Genomic DNA, 19,555 nt, shown 5'->3' on the forward strand with positions numbered 1-19,555 from the left:
TCGACTTTACATTTTACAAAACGAACTGTGATTGGTTGCGTTACATGTCAGTCAATGAAAGCTGCGATGGAAAAAATGTAAGTTATAAGAATGGTTTCATTGTTTTGAGTTTTATGAACTTGTTTCTTTTAATTAAGAAAAATTTAAATTGAACTGAAACTGGGCTGGGATTTCTATTTCCCAGCATGCTTTGCCATGACACTTGAAAGGGAGAGTAAATGTTAAATAATGATTTTTGTGCATGATTAATGTCAAGTTGGAGAGTGTTTAATGTTTTGCTATGCTAATTTAGAAGAGTTTATGTTATGTGGGTTTCTAAGGGGTTATCATCATGGTAATAAGTGGAGCATGAGTTTGGTTTGAGTACAGTTATAATAAATGTTCTATATTGCTGTACTCGTTCAGTAGTTAATATGCTATGCTAATTCTATCAAAGCATTGTTACCAATTAGCAGTTGACATTTATTGAACTAGCTAGTTAAAGCCAGCCAAGTTTCCACTACTAAAAATATTTAAATTGAGATTACATGATTATCTTAAATTAAATGTATGAATTAGCTTACTCAAATATTTTAAGTTAAGAACGATTTAAATGTATGAGTACAAAATAAAAATCTGATATAGCTGATTACTTTTAGACATAAAAAAAAAGTTTGTTTTGCGAACTTATTCGGGTTTACAGTGTAGATTGAGAACATCCCATTGCCTTAAAGTATACATACCACCAGGCTTCGACTAGCGATAGGTAAGCAGTGAAGCAAGTAGCAAGTTGTCTTTGGAAGTGTTAGGGGAGCAACTTTGAAACTATAGCATTTCAAACTACAAGCTACTCATAATTTAAAGCAGATAAACTATATTCGACAACAAAATATATCGCCACTATAATTTACTGAGAAAAGTTTAGCTGAGCTAGTGTCATGCAGCAGCAAAATGTAGTTAAGCTAATAGCATCATTACTTCTAGTTTGTTTTTACCCATGCAACGCAAAGTGGCTGGAATGTATGCATTTTGTAAAGGGTCTTCATTGCTTACTTATCATATAAACATTCAAGTCTGTGCATAAAATAAACACTATTTGCTATTACAAAGGAAACCCATCAATATATCTCTCCCCAACTTCCTTAATGGGACATATGGGATGTTATTACTTTTATAGCAGTCACATGTAAAATTGTACATTGCGCAGACACACGCACACGCACACATTGATGCTGAGTGTGTGTTGAGAGTGCGACTGATATAGTAAACAGAAAGGGATGGTTATGGCCATGAAACACACGCACACACTCTTTCAGCATTTGAGTTCTTGTCCCTGAAAGTAGCACGACACAGAACATATATGATAGTGATTACATAAACCCATCCTTTACCTAACAGCATCTATCTTTCTATCTCAACATTCCTTTCATCCTCTCTTTAGGTCAACATGTCACGCTGGAGATCAGGTCATTACGAGCAATGACCGAGAAAGAATTGTCACCTGGTCTATGGATGTATGTGTATGTGTATACATTGTGGTCATGCAGGTTTGGACATGTTGCATAGCAAATGCTGTGATATCATCCAAGGTTAGTTGTCCATCTGTTTTCCCTCTTAATGAACCTCTTTTGGAACATGAGATTATGTGTTACCTAGGTAGGCAAAGCACACCAAACAAATTAATTGTAAAGTCTTTCTTACAGCAGAAAAAACATAGAAATCAAGAGAGATTGTATATATGCGGAGGTAACTATGGACCGTAAAAGATGGAAGTGCACCACTTAGGCCGCGGGGGAGCAGGCACCAACACTATTGCAATTACAAGAGAGAATGAGAGTGTCGAAACGTGCTGTGATTCGGTGTGTGCATGAGCATGTCAGGGCGAAAGGGTTGTGTATGCTTGTTGTTGTGTGCGTGTGTGTGTGCGGGAACGTGTCTATGTGTGTCTCGTAGCAGTAATTGTAATGGGACACAAGGGGTCTGGTTTTGGCTGCCTCGGCGGCCCTCCACTTTCATTCCACACCTTCCCCCCATAATTAGGATCCGAGAAGGCCTGGTAATGTCCAGCCTCCTGGGGCCGTCTCACTCGCTCTGTTTCAGATAAGAGCCCTCGCTCTGGGCACGCAGGTCAGCGTGTAGCCCTCGGAGAGGGCCGGAAACACATTCAGCCAGGGCGAGTCATCCGACCGAGCACCTGGCAGCTACACACACTGATTTTCGTGTATCCAAGAGCAAACAGCAAATGAGTAAAAACGATTTCTCCCACATTCCACATCTCATCATCGTTAAAAGGCTGGTTATTGACCATAAATTTGATCAGGCCATTGCCACATAAGAGATGTACTTCTGATTGGCTATAAAGAGATCTCATTAGAACAAAGGCGTGATCAGATATAAACCCAGCCTGATAGGCTAATAAACGCAGACATGGGGCGCGCTGCCAGTAATGTGTTTCTGCTCGTAATTTTTATGGGGATGTTTGGGAAGGCATTAACAGGAAAGATGGGCGCTTGCTGTGCATAACGGTGCTGTGATAGGAGGTACAAGGTTGTGTGAACGCAGATGTGTTCACACAAGCATGTCTTGGAAGCATGGCGAGGGAACCGTTGGCAACCATAGAGAAGATCGAATCAGTGGTGTTATCTGAGTTTTGGCAAGACTTCTGGCAGAACATTGGCACGGTCTGGTATATGGGCTGCAGAGGGTTTTTGACAGTTCGCTTGTGGCAGTAGAAAGGTATAAACGATTGACTGAAGAAAACTGAAAATGACAAGGTTAACAGTTCTGTTTCCACCAAGGGAGAATTGCTGAGCCAGACTTTTGACTATTGGTATAAAGTCTGGTCCACATTGCTGCTCTTTCTGGACAAGAATGGCCACTTAAACCCGGAATATGCTTTGTTTTTCTGCCTCTGTAACATCTTTCTGAGTGTACTCCATTGACCATAAACGTGTAGGGACACATTTGACACATGTATTCTTTGACCTGTTTGACTGAAACTTTATTTGGCCTGCAACTAAGAGTACGGAGTTGTCATCTTTAAACTATTTCAAACTCAAGCTGTACAAACACACATATCTTCTGACCTTCTTGCATTTCCATTTGAGTTGTTTCAGCCTATGTCTTCAATTGTTTTTTTTGGAATTTTCCAACTTTTTCTTTGATTAGTTCAGGGTTTCTCAACTCTGGCCCTGAAGATCCATTGTCCTGCAAAGTTTAGCTCCTACCCTGATCAGACATACGGGAACAAGCTAATCAATGGCAGTAACTAAAGCACCCCTATATCCTTTAATATTACTTAATATTACTCAAATAATATAGTCCACTTGAGGGAGTGAATAAAAACGAGTAAGCGAATTCGGACACTGAGAGTGTCGGAAGGGCTGTGGACACCATCTTCTGGCAAGAAGTGGAAATTCATTAGGTGAAATCCTCACAGTGAATGGAAATTCTTCAGCACAGAGGTCTTGAACCCTGCTCCTGGAGACCCACTGTCCTTCAGAGTTTAGTTCCAACCCTAATCAAACACATCTGAACCAGCTTTTTAGGGTCTTCAGGATTGCTTGAAAATCCCAGGCAGGTGTGTTAAAGGATGAGGGGTTAAAGAGGTGAAGACCTCTGCTCTAGTGGCTAGCTGTTGAGTATACATTGGTTACACACTCTTCGTTGAGGTGCATTATGGGATTGAATGTGTGCCCTCAATAATGTCCACTATGGTTTCAGACACCACTACAAATGGCTGTCCCATCACATAGTGCACTGTAATGGCCACTATGGTTTCAGACACTACTACAAATGGCTGTCCCATCACATTAAGGTATAGGGCAATTTTGGATTACTGGAAATTCAGTTTGATCTGGGTTGGAGCTGAACTCTGCAGGACTGTAGACCTCAGGGCCAGAGTTGAGAAACGCTGGGCTAGCACTTGAAAGCAATGCCTGACTCTGAGTGTTGACATCTAGTGAACCCATCAATTAGTGCAGTCAATTCAAGGCACGTCAACAGTTGACACGTTCTGTAGTAATCGCAGCACATGATGAAATCTGTGCATGCAACATAGGGACAAATGCACAATTGAATCTTTGAATCTTTGACCTAAGACATTGACTGAAATTCTGCACATTCAGGTGGTGCATTAACAATTTTTTTTTAATTAATTTTAAAGTTGCCAGTTAGCGCCAGCATTTTTGCTCATATTCACAAGTTTTTCACGGCCCCCAGAATATATACATGTATGAATATGTAAAAAGTTAATATATCTGTTTGAAAGAACAGAGCCTCTGTTTAAGGGTATCTGCAGGGTTTTTTAAAATCAAATTCAATACTTTTTATGCAAACATGCTGATGAAAATGCTAATTCAATCCCTGACAATAGATGGCACTTATGGAACATTAGAAATATATCTGTTTTTCTGGTTCGTTGGTACCCCTGTAAACAAAGCAGGGCTACACTTATAAACACTTCTTCATTAGTCATTTTACAGAGGTCATCTCGCTGAAAGTTGACAAGTTTGCAGGTATGATATTGTGACAAGCAGGGCGGCCATTAGCCGTGAGAGAGCAGCACGAGGAACTCGGAAGCCTAAAAGGAGAAGCGACGACAGTGAAGGACGAGAGAGGACCAGGCCTGGACTTTATGTTGTGATTTTTTTACGTTTAATTATGTGTGTGTGTTGCAGTCATCCGTGAGGAGGCTGCCATTTTTACTTTCAGTTTGTTTATTTATTTATTAAAGTTGTTAAACGTTTGCCGGTTCCCGCCTCCTTCTTCCCAAATGTACATACCTTGTTACATAGTTGCTGTCAGAGAGCACTTGTTGCTGAGGGGAATTGCGGTGCTGAGGAGGTCGGGCAACGCGGAAGAATGAAGGCTGTGAGTGGCTGCCCGAGGCGGCGGTGCTGGAGCGAGTTAAGACCCGGTGGGACGGAGAGCTCACTTCTGTGCTCCTGGGTCGAGTTGGGGTGGCTGCCATCTGAGAGGGAGTGGAGGAGTTGCTGGCGTTTGCCGTGGGCCGGAGCCTGCTGCCGTCCACCATGATGGGGAGGAGCAGGGAGCGTGGGACTCGCTGCCGGCTGCCCTCAGCTGGAGGAGCCATCGCCGGCCACCAGGGGGCGTATGAGGATCGAGCCATCCACCGAGGAGCGTCCAGTACCATCGCATGGCACCGCAAAGAAGAGCCTCTCGAATGGCTGAGGACCGAACGGCAGTATGTCCGGGAACCGGACCAAGATTTTTTTCCCTCTCTCCACTCTTTTGTCTCTGTCGCTCCATGTGTTTCCATCACCTTTTCTTTCGTCTCATCTATCCTTACCCCCAGGTGCTGCGGCCACCGAGACTTGCCCTGGGGGGGTGTAGAGCGCAGTCTCATGGGTACCTTCCCGGCCTGCGAGGGTCGATGGGGGAATGTGACAAGCAGGGCGGCCGAGAGCCGTGAGAGAGTGGCGCGAGGCCGGTGCGTGATTGAAGATGAGTGCCAGCTGTGTGTCACACCGGTCTCGAATCCTCTCACGGAGGAGCTCGGAAGCATAAAAGGAGGAGCGACGACTATGAAGGACGAGAGAGGATCTGGCCTGGACTTTATAGCCGTGTTTCCACCGCAGGAACTTTCCCCAGGAACTAGGAACTTTGGGGTGGTACTCGGTGTGTTTCGACCGCAGGAACCGGGGTCTAAATGAAGTTCCGGGTAAATATTTCCCCCTCCAAACGGCCCTGCTCCCGAGGTAGTACTTTTTCAAAGTTCTGGAACTTTCGGGGGTGGGACTTGGGCGCTGAACATGCTGATTGGTTGATCTAACGCAGCATTTCATTTCAACCGCCATTTTTAAAAGTCTTTTGCGAGGTTCGTTCTGCGTTCAGTAAATATCAGTCTTGCTCTTTCTGTCCGACCATACTCCACCATACTTGTTATTGTTGCAGACAGTGTCGCGCAAAAAATTATTACTGTCCGTCGCTGACTGGGAGGACCAGCCGCGCGCAGTCCTACATCACCGGACTTATTTTCCTAATCTTCAGTAGCAGGTCTGGGGGGAAAAAAGTTCCTGTAAAAAAAGTTCCTGGTACAAATTGTTCCGGGTAATTTCGGTGGAAATGCAGCTTATGTAGTGTTTTGGTTTACGTTTTATTATGAGTGTGCGTGGTAGTCGTCTGTGAGGAGACTGTCGTTTTTACTTTCAGTTTGTTTATTTATTTATTAAAGTTTGTTAAATGTTTGCAATGGATTGGAATAAATGTGGGATATTCTGTGACTGCAAACTGCTCTGAAAGCACGAGCCTGTAGAACGCGCAACAGTGCATGGCTTTACTTTGAAACATGCAGTGCATGTTTGGAAGTTTAATTATCACATTAAGCCTAATCGCGATTCCGTCCTCAAATTTAAGACCTCTTGAAATCATAATTAATACTTTTATTATACCATTTAAGGTCTTTTTTATGAACTTAAATTGGATAAAACTAAATTTACCATGCAACTTTAAACAAACAAACATTAAAAATTAACAAAGCTGCGAAAATCACATTTTTGTCAAAGACTGTCTGGATTGGATTCACAATGATGATCAAAACATGAATTATTGTATATTGAGTCCATCAACACCCCTAAAGCTTGCATATACCTATTCGTAGATTTCAATATTTATTCGCATTAACATTAGGCTGTTTTGATTTATATAAAGTTGAATGTTTGGTTATCACGTTAGCTTACTTGTGCCTACACTACTTATATCAGCTCCTTCTGGTTTACCCAGATCCCTTCTTTTGTTTTTGGACCCAGAGATGCTGTACTATTTCAGAAGATCCGTAACAGCACCCCCTACCGTATAACAGTGAAAACGCGGGGAAGCGGTTCATGATAAATGACGGTTAATTGATAGTTAATACGGTTAATTGCACAGGTAAAAAAAAAAGTTAATTGTTGGTCTATGTACATGTCTCAGATGAATGTCTTGCTGTTATTTTTAGTGCCTCACATCAAATCGTTTTTTGATGGGATTTGAGCTGAAAGAAATTAAACGTATGTAAAATGTATCTTTCAAAAAATCGAGATACCGCAAACACTGTGAATCTGGCAACCAGTTTTAACCTGGGAATTTGTACTACTTTTCCCTCCAATTTGAACTTAACTCCTAGCAAATGTGTAGTCATCTAATCACATCGGAACGTGCTATTTTTGTGAGTTATATGCATCTGACAGCTAGAGAACAGTCCTTGGACATGCTGTCTGGCTGTCACGTGGGTATCTCTCACACATACAAATGTGTTTCAATCATTACAATGGCTCAGCAATAACAATTATTATGATCATTCTGATGCTAATGATGATGATGATGATGACCCCTGGGGATGAAGACAGCGAAAGCTCCCCAGGCTGCTGCAGAGTAATGGGGGAGAAGGCGGAAGAAGTAGGGAGAAGACAGGAAGAAGTGAAAGTATTTTGCTAAAGTTTGTTGATGAGGTTGGCCATGCGTAGCTGATACAGTCATATCAGTACGACATTAAGCCAGCGTAACCACGGAAACACACATGGGGATTATATCAAAGAGAGAAAAACACAGAAGAGCAGAGAAGCAGAAATTAAAAGAGTAAAAATATGGCAGGGTGTTGCCTAGATTCCAGCTGTGCGTGTATGTGAGTGTGCAGCCTGCTCATTAGTGCTTAGAGACGACAGGAAACAGACATACTTGTCTTCCTGTGGAAACAGAAAAAAGGGAAAGTTTAAGTGTACGCTCTAAAAAAAATACCACCACACACACAAACGGCCCAAGCTCAGTCACCTGACTTTAATCAGATCAAGACTCCACTTAACCAGCATACAACCTGAACTCAGCACAGCTGGCAAAACAGTCGCCATCTTGCTCACAGGCGCGCACACACACACACACACACACACACACACACACACACACACACACACACACACACACACACACACACACACACACACACACACACACACACACACACACACACACACACACTTCCGACTTTCACTTAAGTCTCAGTTTTAACCAGAAAGACAAGTAAAAATAGTTCCAATACTGATCATACTCAATCTGCTCTAAGCCTTGTTACATAATTACTGATCACAATTTTTTGAGAGAACCGCAAGCACACACTATAACCCGGGAAGGGATATTTTGTGAATATAGATATGCCATGAAATGTGCATTTTATGGCCTTTTATGGAATATATAGATAGATAGATAAGCATAAGCATTTTTTGGTCTGTTCACTCACTGTCTGTTCTAGTTTATTAAACTAGTTTGCACCAAATTATAAAAGGTTGGTTGGGATCCAAAAAAAAATTATATATATAATATATATAAAAAAATATGATTGTATTATTAATTAAGTAATTCAATATTATTTAAAATATATTTTAATATTATTATTTGTATTTTTCAACCTCTAAGCAAAATGTTTACCAATTCCTAAATGAAATAATATTTATTGTTTGATTCAAGGTTCAATGTGAATAAGTGACTTTTTAGGTTCATGCCACTGCAAATGGCATGAATCAAAATAATCAAAATGATTTTTATTACAATTAATCAACAGTAAAATGTTGCCCTAATGTGCTTCCACATTAATTAAAATTTACCTATAAGAACACACACGCATGCACGCATGCACGCATGCACACACACACACACACGCACACACGCACACACACACACACACGTTTGTTTTTGTGAAATGTGAGGACATTCCATAGGCGTAATGGTTTTTATACCGTACAAACCGTATTTTCTATCCCCTTACACTGCCCCTGCCCCTAAACCTAGCCCTCACAGGAGACTGTGCAGTTCACTTTCTGTGAAAAAAACCTTGTTCTGTATGATTTATAAGCATTTTGAAAAGTGAGGACATGGGGAACGTCCTCATATTTCACCCTCTTTTTGTAATACCTGTGTCATACCCATGTCATTATACACATTTGTGTCCTGATATTTCACAAAAACATGCCCACACACACACACACACACACACACACACACACACACACACACACACACACACACACACACACACACACACACACACACACACACACACACACACACACACACACACACACACACACACACACACACACACACACACACACACACACACACACACACACACACACACACACACACACACACACACACACACACACACACACAAAATGCTAGCCTCTAGCATGGGACCACATGCTGGATTTTAATCTCCAGGGACTGAAAGTCACTGGGCCATACCAGGAGAGAGAGTGTGTGTGTGTGTGTGTGTGTGTGTGTGTGTGTGTGTGTGTGTGTGTGTGTGTGTGTGTGTGTGTGTGGACTGGTAATCATCACGTTATGGGGACAAAATGTCCCCACAAAGATAGCAATATCCGAAATCCTCATCCTTGTGGGGACATTTTTAGGTCCCCATGAGGAAAACATCTTATAAATCAGACTAAGTGATGTTTTTTGAAAATGTAAAATTGCAGAATGTCTCCTGTGAGGGTTAGGTTTAGGGGCAGGGGCAGTGTAAGGGGATAGAATATACGGTATGTACAGTATAAAAACCATTACGCCTATGGAAAGTCCCCATAAAAGATGAAAACCAAACATGTGTGTGTGTGTGTGTGTGTGTGTGTGTGTGTGTGTGTGTGTGTGTGATCTCTTTAACAAGCGTAAGGCCCATCTTTCTCTCAGCAGTGGAGTGAAACATAAAACACAGTACAGACAGACAGCTACAATTAAGATTAAACACACACACACACAACACAGCTGGAATCAAGAACTTCCTGTGTGAGCGCTAGCTAATGTAAAAGCGTGCACACACACACACACACACACACACACACACACACACACACACACACACACACACAAAGTGTGTTCTCAGCTGGGGTTAAGGGATAGAGAAGTTTGCAGACAGCCAGCGAAGCAGAACAACGAAGGATAAAAGGAAAGAAAAAGGGACAAGAGAGGAAAAAATACTAGATGCTAGCATGTTTAGCTTAGCTCAGCTATCACAGTGTCAGCCTAAAGACGAAGAAAACGCTTAAGGTAAAACGCAAACTCAAAGTGATATCCGTGTCCAAACGCCGACACATAAACTTCAGAAACTGTCTGATCATTTCATGAGGTCTTAAAAGATTTAAGACCTATAACAGTCATTTCTTGTCAGACATTATTTAAACACAACAACAACACACAATATAGGCCTACATAAGCAGTATACTTTTGTTTCCTGTACTCCAGTGCGCTGTAATGGAAACGTAGTTGTCCTGTCTATTAATTACAATCTCATTCACCAGGTTTTTAACATGTCGACAAGCGTGTGTCCCAGTAAAATGGAGGTCAACTTCTTCCCACAAATGTGCCTCATCCCACAAACCTTTTTAAACTGTGCCGTGAAATCCTAACAAATGATCATCAGCGTGTGGCCAAAGAGAGAGAGATTTTTTCCCTCTTACGTGTGTGTGTGCCATCTCTCTCTCCCAAAGCAAAGCATCTGGAAAGACACTTCGTTCTTTTTAATAAAGGAGTGCAGTGAACATGAGGAGTGTTTCTCTGTAAATATGCATGAGGCTGCAGAATCCAGGCAGTTCAACAATAATCCTGCCCTACTGTTGACTGAGAATTTCATAAAGCAACACACACTCACATATAAACAACATGGTGTGTTCATACGCAGCCAAGAGTGCCAAAATATATTTCCCCCAGTGCATTTATAATGTAATATTCAGAGTATTCACAGTATTAGGAAAGAGTCTGTCTTTGATTATACGCAGCTTATACTTTACAGTATGTGCCTAATTTTTTTAATTGTTTCACAAAACTCTAAAATAACATTATCTGCTACAAAGTTTAGTGGGAAGGTTGATGCGGAACACAAGCGTATGAATGTCATGAGACTTTAGCATTTAGCATCAAGACAACCACAAAACACCCACATGTTTTTGCACAAAGAACTAACAGTTTTTGCCCACAAATCTTACAATATCTAATATTTTTTAGATTGTTTGACAAAACGTGAAATTAACATTTCCTGCTACCAAGTTTAGCGAGATGGTTGATGCGGGACTCCAAATAAAGAGAGTATGAATTGCTAAATATAAATCTCATGAGACTTTAGCATTTAGCATCTAAACACAACCACAACACACCTTCTTGTTTTTTCTTGTAAACTGATAACAGATATCTTGCTAAATTTGGCCCCCAAATCTGACAAAATACATTTAGGAATGCCCTCAGTTCATAAATAAAAATAAAACAGATTATGTTTTTCAAATATGTAACTTTAGTTATATGTAATATAACTTTAGCATTTAAGTTCATGTTGTGTGCATGTACGTTTGTGAGAAGAAAGATGGTGCTACTTTCGACAGCAAGGTGAAACATCCGTGGGGTAAAATGTGTGTGTGTGTGTGTGTGTGTGTGTGTGTGTGTGTGTGTGTGTGTGTGTGTGTGTGTGTGTGTGTGTGTGTGTGTGTGTGTGTGTGTGTGTGTGTGTGTGTGTGTGTGTGAGTGTGTGAAAGCTCTATGAATGGTTCCTGAAGTGCTCTCCTCAAACATAGCTGCAGCACATTCTCCTCTCTCAGAGCTAGCGTAGGAGGAAACCAGCACTGATATGCCTCTCTGGATTTCAACCTTATCATAGAAAACTGCCTACACACACAGAATGAGAGAGAGAGGGTGAGAGAGGGAGAGAGATGACAATAGGCTCTGTCTCTCTCTCAGACAGTCAGACGTTCAGGCCGGTTTTAATCACGGACATTCAGCGCGGCCTGAAAAGAGTCTCTGTCCTGAGCCCTGCACTCTCCTACGGCTTAAACAATGCACTGCACACACACAGATTCTCATTAAAATCCTGTGACCATTTCCCAATTGCCTCAACCAGCCAAATTGGGGAGGGGGAGGTGGGGGGTCTGTGTCTCACACAAACATACACACATACACAAATTCAGAATAGCTAGAAATACGAAAGTACCATATCAAGAAACACCAGTCAATTTGATGTCTCAAATGTTGCTCAGGAAATCAAATGCTCAGAAGGTGTCCGATGTTCCTCCTAAAAGTTGCTTTTATTAGAAATAAAAAAGACACAAATGAGACATAGAGATATAAAATTAAACTAAATATCATAGGGCAGATCTTCAAGAAATTTAATGACAAATAATTTAATTCACATTAAGATCTCAGATTGTATTGTATCTGGTGATTCTTTTGAATATTAATTTCCCAACAGATGCGAGTCTACTAGGGCTACTAGGACAAAGAGTTTCAATTTGCTCTCGATTGAATCTCACTGCTATCTTTGAGAAACCATTGAGACATTAAAGAGATGTTGCTTTTGTACAGGAAATGTAAGAGATTCTGTTTGTCAAGTATAGTGTTATTCAGGCCACAAGAAGTACAACAGCAGGTCTATAAAAAAAGTGATACGATTTCTCTGTCTCCATCCATCTCCTCTCGACTTTTATCTCTCGCTGTCTCATTCTTACGAGCATCTATTGTTCTGCCTGCATTCATTTCCCTGTCTCTCTCTCTCTCTCTCTCTCTCTCTCTCTCTCTCTCTCTCTCTCTCTCTCTCTCTCTCTCTCTCTCCTTCAGCTGTAATTGTGATGGGTGAGCTGATAATTGTAATTACGTTCTCTAGGTAGAGTGTGTGTGTGTGAGAGTGAGGGGTGGGGGTTTAACTTCAAGGGGTGCAGACCCATCTGGGTAGCTCACGTAGCCTCCTAAAATGTCAGACTGTGGAACAATATTGGTAACACACACAGATACACACATACACACAGCATAATGGGTAACACTGACTAGACGGCGGAGGGCAGTGCATCGCCACACTGACTCGAGCCAATAATACAGAACTCTAGTGGAGAGCAGCGGATCCAACGCACACACTCATCAAATGTTGTCTTCACCTTCAGCCTGCACTGCCACATCGCTTCCTCCACCTCCACCTCTTCCTCATTACTCTGAGCTTTTCACAAGGCCAGATAACACAACTAACTAACGAAAAACAACAAATATACGCTCACAGGAACACATTTTAATTGACTTTACCTTTAAAATTATCTATCTATCTGTCTGTCTGTCTGTCTGTCTGTCTGTCTGTCTGTCTGTCTGTCTGTCTGTCTGTCTATCATCTATCTATCTATCTATCTATCTATCTATCTATCTATCTATCTATCTATCTATCTATCTATCTATCTATCTATCTATCTATCTATCTATCTATCTATCTATCTATCTATCTATCTATCTATCTATCTATCTATCTATCTATCTATCTGTCTGTCTGTCTGTCTGTCTGTCTGTCTGTCTGTCTGTCTGTCAGTCTGTCAGTCTGTCTCAGATCTGATCAGTCAGACTATTCGCCTGTCTCTCTGCATTTGTATCTGTATGTCTGTCTGTCTGTCTGTCTATCTATCTATCTATTGTATGTCTGTCTATCATTTGTCTGTCTGTATATCTTGCTGTCTAGCTATCTATCTATCTTTCTGTCTGTCTGATCAGACAGACTGTTCATCTGTCTTTCTGCATTTGTGACTACCTACTTTCCTAGACAGACAGACAGACAGACAGACAGACAGGTAAATAGATAGACAGATAGACCGACATGCAGACAGGTAGATAAATAGACAGACAGACAGAGACAGACAGGTAGACAGACAGACAGAAGATAGACAGACAGAGACAGGTGGATATACAGACAGACAGATAGACACACAGACAGAAGATAGATAGACAGACAGAGACAGAAAGGTAGATAGACAGACAGACAGACAGACAGACAGATAGATAGATAGATAGATAGATAGATAGATAGATAGATAGATAGATAGATAGATAGATAGATAGATAGATAGATAGATAGATAGATAGATAGATAGATAGATAGATAGATAGATAGATAGATAGATAGATAGATAGATAGATAGATAGATAGACAGACAGATAGAGATAGAGATATATTGTAGGTTATTTATTCTAGATGTGTTTACTCAGTTAAGGATCTCATCCTTTTCTTTGCTGCGCAGTGCCCAGACCTGTTGGGTAGAAGTGACGTGCATGGCCATGTGTGTCTGAGGCTGGTACAGGTGCAGAGATCAGCATGGAATGCCGTTCATCTGTGCCGCCCGTCTGTGCGCCACTGTCTGCAGCCAGCCGCTAATGCCGAGGATAAGGGACAGGCTAACGGCATGAGCCGCCCACCCACACACACGCGCACAGAAAAGCCACTCAGCCAGATAATTACGGATGCGTCCTGGGCAGAGGCTTAAACACACACTCGGAGCCGTTGCCGCTAACAGCGTTCATTAAAACCAACACTGCAAAGGTCAGAGGTCACCCACTGCTAAAGACGGATGCTTGCCACTCCATTGCCTCTCTACCAGCGCTACTCTTTCTCTCTCTGGTTTAAAAACAATTTGACTCCTCGCTTTACTAAAATGGGAGAAAGACAGAAGGATGTAAAAAGACAACAAGAAAGCGAGTTTACCTGCCATCGGCCGCAAGAACACCAAGTGTCGTGTTTAAATATGCCTCTAATCAAATCATCTCCCCCGCCTGCCTCTCCACTAATTCAATAAAGGCAACAACTTGTCATTGTTATTTAAAGTAATTTTCAATGTAATCAAGTGGTATTAATAAGCATGCTGCCTCTCATTACCGACTCAACCTGCCTTCCGAAGCGCGCAGAGCGCAGTGTGTGCGTGTCAGCGTGACAGAGAGGCTGTTGTGTGCCTGTATATGTGTGTTAGAACATTATGCATGTGCTTGTGACTCATTGTGTGTGTGTATCTGTGTGGGCGGACATGAGTTCCATGGTATTTTTGTTCTTGTTGCTTGCAGTGACAGAACAGAGTTGCATCTCTTGGCTTCGTTTTTCGCAAGACATTCGCGCAAAAGTTAGAGAAAGGTAAAAAGTTGCGGAGGTGAACACAAGGCGAATCATATTCTCTTAGATTAGCAGAGAATAAGATAGATAGATAGATAGATAGATAGATAGATAGATAGATAGATAGATAGATAGATAGATAGATAGATAGATAGATAGATAGATAGATAGATAGATAGATAGATAGATAGATAGATAGATAGATAGATAGATAGATAGATAGATAGATAGATAGATAGATAGATAGATAGATAGATAGATAGATAGATAGATAGAAAGATAGATAGATAGATAGACAGACAGACAGACAGACAGACAGACAGACAGACAGACAGACAGACAGACAAGTAGATGATAGATAGATAGATAGATAGATAGATAGATAGATAGATAGATAGATAGATAGATAGATAGATAGATAGATAGATAGATAGATAGATAGATAGATAGATAGATAGATAGATAGATAGATAGATAGATAGATAGATAGATAGATGATAGATAGATAGATAGATAGATAGATAGATAGATAGATAGATAGATAGATAGATAGATAGATAGATAGATAGATAGATAGATAGATAGATAGATAGATAGATAGATAGATAGATCGATCGATCGATCGATCGATAGATAGATAGATAGATAGATAGATAGATAGATAGATAGATAGATAGATAGATAGATAGATAGAAAGACTATTATCTTAATGTGTTCTTTAGCATGTAAGACAATTACAGCAGTACATCAAGTTCTTTTGTAAATGCAAAAACGCATTTAATACAAAAGAAACTGAAATGAATCTTCAAGTCTATTGTTGAAACGACATCCGTGTTAAAAATGCATCAAGGCCTTATGAAGAAAAAGTGGGATCATGACAGAGTGATCCTGCAGAGAGCTGAGCCCTAAAAAGAAATGAAGCACGTCGGAAATTTCCACTGCACGGATCATAAGAAAAATGCGTTATCGTTACGATGCGTCATATTCAGATGCAATCCGAGATGATGTATTTGAACTAGGCAGAAATTATTGCAAGCGGGCGGCGAGATGTTCAGAGGTGTTGATTTGGTAGAAACTTGAGGAAATGCAGCCGCTGGAGTTTTTGTTTGCGCAGCACGTCAACGTTGCACCCGGAAAAATCAACTTAATGGATAGCAAAGTTATTTCTGGATCCATTTTATCTGCTCTCTATTTTCCCAGAGTTTTACTCAAATAAAGGATGACAGAAGAAAGGGATTTGAACTAAAGGAGAGATAATGAGAAAGTTAATCGGATGCAACATAAACACACACACACACACACACACACACACACACACACACACACACACACACACACACACACACACACAGTGTGTGCTCATTAGACAACAGTGTTCTGGGTCATCTGGTGGCTTCATTAGGCTGTAAAGAATGCCACTGAGTACCCTAGAGCCACATAAGAAAGAGAGAAACGTAAAGAGATTCAAAAGAAAGACAGAAAAACTTAAGCTGGTCTTTATTAAGGCGGTCCAGCAGCTGCTCCTCTGGCTAATCTAGAGCCTCTACACTAATAAAGAGGAATAAGACAAATAGCGATCCATCACACATCCCCCCATCAGCCCTTTCTCTCCGGCTCTGAACAGAAGATTATGCCCCGAACGGCTCTGGGGTGGAACCGTGATTGTGAGTGTCAGTCAGTGAGAAAAAAAAAAAAAGAAGGAAGATACTGACTAACAGTGTAACATCGATCAGGAAATGTCTACTTAAATGCAGCAGTAGTCTGTCACATACACAGTAAGGCTATTAAAACAGGACTCAGCATGTATGTCTGTGTTCTAGTATGTATCAATACAAGATTTGCACACACAAAAAAATCCAACAGAACCTGCGTTTTTGCATGTACTCATTTGAGGATGTGCATGTATGTGCATTTTGGTGCATTCAGAGCAGTGACCTGCTTATCGGAATAAATAATTGACCAAAAATAACACTTCTTCTGAGAGAGCACAGCGTGTCATCTTTATACCCTTGATCTATTTTCATAATTCAGTGTGGAATACAGCGGCGCCCCAATTTACAACAACCCAGAATCCTGAACTATATATGAAGATCCAGAGTATTTATAGTTTGCTCTTCATACCCTCATTACAAATATGTTCATGAAATCTTTTAAAGTGACATTAGAAATTCTGTCTGAACCTCTTATTTATTTGTTCAAAACATCAGGGATGGAGCTTATGAATTCAATATTTATTTAACAATGCAAATGAGTGAAACTGTATAGTATAATACAACTCAATTTGTAATCTTATTTTTTGGGTCATTTGCTGTCCTCTAAAAGTGTGCAGGCTTCCGAGAACTAAAGCGGAACGATTTGACATCATGACGTGCTTTCTGTGGTTTCAGTTACCCTTCTATACTTCCTCAAAAACTCAGAGAACTGAGTTTACACAATGCCTGTCTCAGACCCTCAACAGCCTATTTAACATTATGGGCAGTTTGAAAGCAGGTATGATGCCTAAAAAAAATGCCAATAAATGTCCATAGATAATATTTAGGGTAAGGGTCAGCTGTCTATAATGTCCATTCTTGGTAGCTTAGTTTTGAGAAACACTTGATAAATATCCGAGTGTTTAACTAAAGAAAAACCGACTTTAAAGATGTGCTATTGTTTGTGCAATTGCTAGAGATGCGCAACACCATGTCATATCAAGATCATGAGAGGGTCTTCACAAAAAAAAAAAAAAAAAAAAGAAAGAAAGAAAGAAAAAAAGAGGGTGAGAACTGCCCAAAATGTCAAGTCGACTGACTTAAAGTGCATAAACGAACTATTCTATACAAAGCTGGAAGCGATGCGCACAGCATCAGCACCATCATCCCGCTTCACAGATGAGATGAGATGAGACGCGCCCGGTCTGATAAGCCTCCTCATTCCCGGTGTGTTCGGGGGAGGGCTTGGTCCCTCAAAGGGTTAATAAGACACTCCATGCGTCAGACACATGACACTATATGTGCGAACTCAAGGGGGGAAAAAGTCCCCCACACACTTTTTAGAGCCGAAATGGCACACGCAGCCGCGCGTAATTCTCACAACATTTGTGTTGGAGTCGAGCGGAGCGGAGCGGAAGAGCGCGTCCTCAGCGCGGGCAGATGGAGACACTCGGCGCTCTCCGCATGCATGTTCGGGTCGGGTCTTACCTTAACACGTTCCAGCTCTTGAGAGGGTCCAGGTCTGAGATTATAGAGACCATGCTTGAGGCTCGGGCTTTGCTCGGACAGAATGCGGTTGGTTGAGTGAGTGAGTGAGCGCTGTTACTCCGACTGTCTCTCTGCACTGCTCTGAGTGTGATAAGCGCTGAGAACAGGCTCTCTTTCCTCCGCCCCTCACAATCACTCCAGCTCTGCCTCTGTCCCTCTCTCTCTCTTTCTCTCTCACCACCTCATCTCTTTACGAACCTCTATGTAATATCCGAAACAACGTATGCAAACTATTCCGTACGACATATACATCAGAATGAATACCTGGACATTTTATACTCCTTGTACATTTTTAAAAGAGGATTTTATAGAGATAGATCTTTATAACTCTGTGTTATGAGACTAAGTGGCAACGAAACTAAAATGTCATACTGTTCTCCACTTTCAAGTCTAAATGCCACAGTCGAAATGGGTAAGTAGGCTTAGCAAGAACAATTTACATGGTCATACTTTATATTATGCGTACTTAAATTACAATTTTAAGGTTTTTTTTATATGTACATACTGTACTCATCTGCAAGTTCTGTTACACATACACCTATATGTATTTAATTAAAAAATGAATAATAATTATTACAATAGTGCTAATAACAAAGTATACAGGTTGTGGTAACACTTTGCTGTCCTTGATACATCTGTTACATGCATTTACTATAGAAAAAACAGTAAATTATGCATAATTACACGCAACTAACCCTCAACCGAACCTAATCCTATACCCTAGTAAGTACATGTAGTACATGTAGTTAATTAAAATTACATTATATAATTACACTGTAACAATGACACCTTAAAATAAAGTGAAACCCAAGTTACTCCAAAAAGTAATTACATATTGTTTACATTGTTATGCATTCATTAGGATTGTTCATTAGGCTACAAACTAGACTTTAAAATGCCAAACAAACTGAAATGCTGTTTCCCCACTAAATGTTTAGTCAAAATAAAAAAAATGTTTGTAATAAGTGTACCCCTCTTGTTAATGTCCTGACAATTGTCATTAAAAAAGCCCATTGAAGCATAGTTTCTTCACAATTAGTACATCTTGAAACATTCTGTTGCAAACTGTAAATGGCTAAACAGTTATATTCATAACAGGTTTGTTGGAACATTTTCATCTTTAAATGGCCATCTTAAAAATGGAAATGTTGAACTATTACAAGAAGAAGAAGAAGAAAAAGCAGTTAGGACTGTGAGTCAAATGAGAAGACAGACACCCTTTCCACGTGACATTATTGTATCTAACAAGGCTTGCTTCCTGTTTGACGCATCACCACATCCTGTTTTAGGGCTACCACGTTGTCTGCAGATAAACTAACACACATAAACTTATGTTAATTTAGATTAACACAAGTAAAACTATACTATAATAACCCTTCTCACTTCTCTTATAAATTGTGTGTATGTGAAAGTGAGTGAAATAAAGAAAGTTAACACATGCATGAAGCTTGAGTTTCCT

The 19,555-nt window shown here is 40.6% G+C and overlaps 1 protein-coding gene across 14 annotated transcripts in view; it reads right to left on the reverse strand.

Moving 5' to 3' along the window:
- The window catches only part of celf2 (cugbp, Elav-like family member 2), a 164,684-nt gene extending 146,455 nt beyond the window's left edge, over positions 1 to 18,229 (reverse strand). For all 14 annotated transcript variants that reach the window (XM_079817619.1, XM_079817612.1, XM_079817611.1 and 11 more), the window contains exon 1: positions 18,037 to 18,229. In XM_079817619.1, coding sequence (XP_079673745.1) covers positions 18,037 to 18,089 — 53 coding nt within the window. In that variant the 5' untranslated portion in view covers positions 18,090 to 18,229. The remainder of the gene's footprint in view (positions 1 to 18,036) is intronic.
- Positions 18,230 to 19,555: the final 1,326 nt, after the last annotated feature.

The sequence above is a fragment of the Gobio gobio genome (assembly GCF_949357685.1).
Source record: "Gobio gobio genome assembly, chromosome: 5".
Classification (NCBI taxonomy): domain Eukaryota; kingdom Metazoa; phylum Chordata; class Actinopteri; order Cypriniformes; family Gobionidae; genus Gobio; species Gobio gobio.